General features: G+C 47.5%; 1 protein-coding gene across 1 annotated transcript in view; it reads left to right on the top strand.

Annotated features, from left to right (window-relative positions):
- Positions 1 to 724: 724 nt before the first annotated feature.
- Positions 725 to 6,000, top strand: part of UST (uronyl 2-sulfotransferase) — a 263,471-nt gene continuing 258,195 nt past the window's right edge. Inside the window, exon 1 of the mRNA XM_081036357.1 lies at positions 725 to 1,145. Within this exon, the coding sequence (XP_080892483.1) occupies positions 899 to 1,145 (247 nt within the window). The 5' untranslated portion in view covers positions 725 to 898. The remainder of the gene's footprint in view (positions 1,146 to 6,000) is intronic.

Below are 6,000 nucleotides of genomic sequence, written 5' to 3'. Positions count from 1 at the left end.
TGAGTTCTAATTTACATCCCTTGCTCCGTCACCATCTCAGCAAAGTCTCGCATCTCTGTCCTAGTGCCTTTTATCTGCTTTTTGCGTATAGCTCGGGATACAGAAGGAGAATCAAGTTTCTGAGATGAAAAAAAAATACATATAGTAAAAGAAGTCGTGCTTCTTCCTGCCGGTGACTGTTTACGAGAGGGAAGTCAGCGGGGCCCCCAAGAGGTCGCTGGTGGCGCAGGAACTGAGACCAGATTGTACAGAAAGGGGGAAGGAAAAAACACACCCAGAAACTTTCTTCCTTGTTGCGAATAATCGCCGCGCCCCCCGCCCCTCCCCAGGCAGAGGCAGTAACGTGACACCGAGAGAAACCCGGAGACCCGAGCGCAGAGAGGGAGGGAAGAGGGAGGAGAGAGGGCTGCGGAGAGCCGGAGGGAGAAAGGGGAGGAGAAGGAGGAAAACCCCTGTCAAGGAGGTGGAGCGAGGGGCTGGTGTCCGCCTCCTGTTCCTCCCTGCCGTTTTTTTAGAGGAGCCTGAACCGGGACAAAACACGCCGAGACCGACAGACACAAAGCCGGGGGGTCCACGCTGGCGCTGGAGGCGAGCCCCGGCGGCCGCGAGCGAGCCCGAGGCGCGGCTGGGCGCGGGGCGTGGGGGCGCTAGCGGGCCGGGCGCGGGCAGCGCCCCCCAGACGGGGCCGGGCACCTCGGCCGCTCGGGCCGCGGCGGCGGGGACCATGCCGAGGAAAGTCTCCTGAGCCCTGCAACTTCGGCCCCTCCCCGCCCCCACCCGGGCTGCCCTCCGCGCGGCCCTGCCCATGTGCAGCCGGCCGGCCGGGCTCTCCTCCTCGCAGGCGGATGGGTGACCTTTTCCTGGCACGGGCAGGCTGTGCGCGGCGGCGGTGCAGGCGATGAAGAAGAAGCAGCAGCATCCCGGCGGCGGCGCGGATCCCTGGCCCCATGGGGCCCCTCTGGGGGGCGCCCCTCCTGGACTGGGCAGCTGGAAGCGCCGGGTCTCCTTGCTGCCTTTCTTGCGCTTCTCCCTCCGGGACTACGGTTTCTGCATGGCCACCCTGCTGGTCTTCTGCCTGGGCTCTCTCTTCTATCAGCTCAGCGGGGGACCCCCTCGCTTCCTGCTGGACCTGCGGCAGTATTTGGGTAAGGAAGGGAGGCGGGCGCGAGGGCGGCGCCGGCCGCGCAAAGTTGTGCGGGGGGAGGGCGGGGGAGTGGGGACACGCCGGGGACCTCGGGTGCCAAGCCCGCGGGTTTCTGCTCCAGGGCTCCCGAGATGGGACGCCCGTGAGCATGGGTGCTGCTGCCCGGGGCGCCTGCTGCCTCCCGCGCGACCGGCCGCCTGTACAGAGGCGGGGGCGCCGCTGGGTTGACGGGCCCGACAGGTACCCCGGGGCGGGGCGCTGCATACCTTCCCCGCCTCCGCCACCCCATCTGGAGCGGAGTGCAGGCGTGTGTGTACGAGTGGGTGTCTATTCAGGCCTGACTGTGTGCGGAGCAGCGAACAGAAGGGATAGCCTTTCCCTGGCATTGTAGTGACCGAAGTCCTGTCCTGTTCAACCATCCCGGTCGTGACGGGTGGGCTTAGCTCCACTCCATGGTCGGTTCAGCGAATTCTGCCCCCGCAACTTTCTCTCCTGCCGCGGGCCTGGGTGACCCGGGGCAGTTTTCAGGCTCGGCGCCGTCTCTGAGCTGGCTTGTCCTTTGGCCGCCCCGCTCTCCGTGCCCCGCAGCGAGTGGGACGTGGGGAGTGGGTTGCGCCGGGAGGTCTGGGGCTGTCTGAGGGCACGGCTCAGCCTGGCCAGCAATGTCACCTGCTTTGATTGGACGATCCTCTGCGCTGTGTGTGTCTCAAGCCAGAATGAGAGAGAGAGAGAGAGAGAGAGAGAGAGAGAGAGAGAGAGAGAGAGAGAGAGACTGTGTGTGTTGGGGTGGGGGTGGGGGGGTGGTGTGCTTAGTTTACTAGGAGCGAGGCCGCCTATTTTTAGCAAAGGTAAGGAAGGGGTTGTACCCAGAGTGAAAAGAGCTGCTTCAAGGGGGAGGGCGTGACCCGCAGCTCCCTGTCCCGGCGCGGGAAGCGCACGCCCAGGTCCCCGCACGACGCTGGCTCGCGCGCCCTGGCCAAAGCAGGGTGCAAATCTTTCACAAGTCTGTGGCCAGAAGAAGTCTTTCAGGGAAGTGGTAGACATTGGGAGGGGTCCAGCTTCTTGCACCCGACAAACCAAAGCCACCCGACAAACATCCGGCATCTGCCTGACGCGAGCGGGTGCGCAAAGGGAAGCCGCTGAAGCGCTGCAATCGTAATGGACCAAAAGACTCCAGCAGGCTGGATGGAGGCTGCCACACTCACCCACCAAAGTCTCTTCGTCTCAGAAGCCACAAGTCTGATAGCACACCGTTTTCGAAGGAAAAACACCACTTCAGCAAAGTGACACGTGCACTTTGAAATGTAAATGCAGCATTTGAAATGTATACATTGTGCATTGTACAATGTACACGTGCATTTTGAAATGTAAACGCTGATAAAGTAATGCTCTGTCCATGTATAGAAGCTGAGATTTTAAAAGTAACATTTCTATTTCTGTAGAAACTATGTTGGGGAACTATGGTTTTGTAAGATGCTTTAGGGAAAATTAAAGGAAAATAGTGTCCACGTAGATTTCCAAAGTACAATCTTGGGCATCTTTTATCCCCCCCCCCCCAGAGGATTTGGGATAATATGCACTTTTATTAAGGAGTCAAATCTCTTCTTTTCCTGAGTTGTGTATTTTGGAGTCTCATAGCTTTATAGGCTTTCAGACATCTGTTAGTGCCACAAAGGTAACTAAAATGTCATGGTTCTGATACCCTTCTTGGAAATGGAGAACTCTGGGAGGAGGAAGGAGCAAAGGCATTACTGAGGGTGAAATCAAGAAACTTCAATATCTGTCACGTTTACCTTTGAAAAATTCAGCCAAATACGTGTATCCAGAATTTAGTGCTGTCATTATATATTTCAAAAAATGAGGCCTGATAAATCTGGAGGCCCAGTTGGCAGAAGGGTGAATTCACAGCATTCACTCAGGGAACCAGGGAGAACTAAAGGATTGGACATTCCTCCTATTAGTAAATGATCATTAAATTTCTGACTGACATGATAGGTTAAAAAAATGACATCATTGTGAACTGAAAATAGGACACACTTGTCCAAATTTGGTCCCTGTTGTTTTGTTACATAAATAGAGTGATTTTTTAGGAAAAGTGGGATTGTGGTCTTTAAGAGGGTCTAAAATATACCTTTGATAATACAAGGCTAAGGTATCTGCAGAATTACTTTCTCCTTGTTTCTTCCATTCTATTATTTTAGTGTCTGTCAAAACAAAATTTGTGGTTAGTAAACACATCCTTTCAATTTCTCTTGTTAGCCAATTTTTGGAGGAAAATATTATTCTTAAATATCAATTCATATAAAGTCAAAATTTTCTAAATCAAATTAATATTTATAACAAACATTTTTCTTGACAGGATATTATTTTAATATCGTTGTATAATATCGTTGTATAATGTTATACATCTGATACATAGCAGCTACTCAATAACTATTTATTGAAATAACTGAACCTATTGTATCAAAATAGGTAATATGCTGTTTAAGATCTTGAATTTTGAATATTCTCGTAGGAAAGCCAAGAGATGTGACCATTTACAAGAAAAGCTAACATTACTGTGTATGTGCCAGGCCATGCACGTGCAGGATGAAATTGTATTGGCGCAGTAATGTTATAGGTAGTTTCCACTGTTAGTCCCATATTCAGTATGGGAGAAGTGAGGGCAAAGAGATTTGCTGACTTGCTGAAGGACACACAGCAAGTAAAGCAAGACCTGAACCCACGTATGTCTGATCCAGGTACTCCTTGTATAGTACTATGGGCAGTTTAAGATATAAAATGGAAATATCCCCAAGATGTAAGTGGGAATCTAAAAGAGTTGACTGGTGAAAAATGATCATATTTATCTCCACAATTTCGCTTTCTTTTTCTTGATACTTCTACTCTGAGTGTCTTGAGGGGTCAGCAGAGAAGAGAAATAATTCAAGCAGCTGGTGTGCCCAAAGTCTGCCTTCCTGTATTCATTTCCACGATGCTGCGTCCATGTACTAGGGATCTCGACACCCCAGAGCCACACAACTGGAGATGATGGGAATGGAATCTTAAATTCCTGATCTTCTCTCTTTCTCTACCAGGTGTCCTTCTTCTAGGCTAGTGGTTCTCGATGTGTGGTCCCTGGGCCTGCACCATCTGCCTCACCTGGGAACTTGTTACAAATGCACTTTCTCAGGTCTCATCCCAGACCCACTGCATTAAAAAGTGGGTGTGGAACCCAGAAGTCTGTGTTTTAGCAAGTCTTCCAGGTGATTCTGATGCTGGCTCAAGCTTGAGAACCATTGTTCTAGAACAAAGCATTGCTTTCAGGAAGCTTCCTACATATTTGAGAGGAAGAGGGGAGATGAGAGAGAGAAGCTATCTATAAAGTATTTTAAAGGTGATGTACATGGTTTCATTTTTTAAATTTCGACTTTTAAAAATGCATCTGCTTTGCTGTTTAAGCCCCATTGTTTCAAGGGAAAGACCAGCCAACTTCTGCGGCCCTAGCTGGCTTTAGACTTTCTGAGGTTAGGAGATACAGAGAATAGGGTGAAGCAGGGCAACCCGAAAGTATAGTGTGAGGAAGAAAAGAAAAGGATGTAATGATGCTTTCTCTTCCCACAGGAAGCGGGGTCAAACTGTTCCTTCTTTCTAGTCAGTTTGGGGAAAGGCAAAGCCTGTTCTCCTTAAAGATACTTTCTGCCGCAACAAATTTGAAAAATGGAAAGCAATTTTGGGGGAGTAAGCAGGGATAACTGTTGTCTTGAATTTTTCCTTCTTCAAATTGGATGGAGGGAGGAGAACACAAACATACAATGGGGTAAATAGATGAATATAGCAAATGCTGTCCTTAAACTTGGAGACCATGTAGTCTTTTCAATTCGGTGAAATTTCGTATTTTTTGAAGTGCAATTCAGACTTTGATTTTCTAAGGAAAACAAACAAAAATCAAATAAAATCTCCCCAGAAATTAGGTTATGGTGCAGTTTCTGCCGCTAGTCTCATTACTTATGAGTTGTGGACCTATCAAAAACTTGGAATAACACTCGTTGCATAGATGTAAACTGAATAAGCCAGATGGCTTACTACTGATGTTATGCAACCAGCAAGCCTTTATCATCAAGCCTTGGATATGTGATTTAGCCTTTATGGGAACTATATTTGTTGAATTGATCTCAAATTGATATGCTTTCCTTTCCATTTTTAATTTATACTACTTTAAATGGATATATACTACTTTAGTTTTCAGAATTGCCAATCTTTATATATATTTAAAATGAGCATGACAGTTTTGAGTCAAAAAAAGAGAGAGAAAAAGAGGCAACTTTATCGAATTTAAAATTCTCTACGTTTAAATGAATTTAAAGGAAAATGTGAAAATAGATATCCAGATCTGTTACAAAATAGTTTTTCTAAACCTTAAAAGCCAAATTTAATTTTTCTTCTGCACATCACGTATGGTTTAAATATAGTACTCTAGGCCCCAGACAGCAATCTAGGAAATGAATGCATAAAATATGATGTTATCAATAGAAATTGTTGACATAAAAAGAAAATGACATTCTTGTTCATAGCTGCAAATTTATCTTATAGGGTTGGATGGGGACACAGTAGCACTGTATTAGAGGAAGAACAGAAAATGGAATTGCACTGTGGCAGTCTGTTCCATAAACACATAGAATGAATGGTGAAAAGCATTCTGCCTTGTAAACTATTTTTAATGTAGACTAGTCTCAGTATGAATTGTTTAAAAATACATATAAATATGTATTATCTGGATACTGTCTTTCTTCAAATTCCTTGTCATCAAGCCAAGTTTAAAACACTAGTTGGTTTTGTATTTGAGAAACTAGAGTAAAAGTGGTCAAGTTTTTTGA

This window comes from Rhinolophus hipposideros, assembly GCF_964194185.1.
Source record: "Rhinolophus hipposideros genome assembly, chromosome: 3".
Lineage (NCBI taxonomy): Eukaryota > Metazoa > Chordata > Mammalia > Chiroptera > Rhinolophidae > Rhinolophus > Rhinolophus hipposideros.
This window is presented reverse-complemented; position numbering and strand designations above follow the sequence as displayed.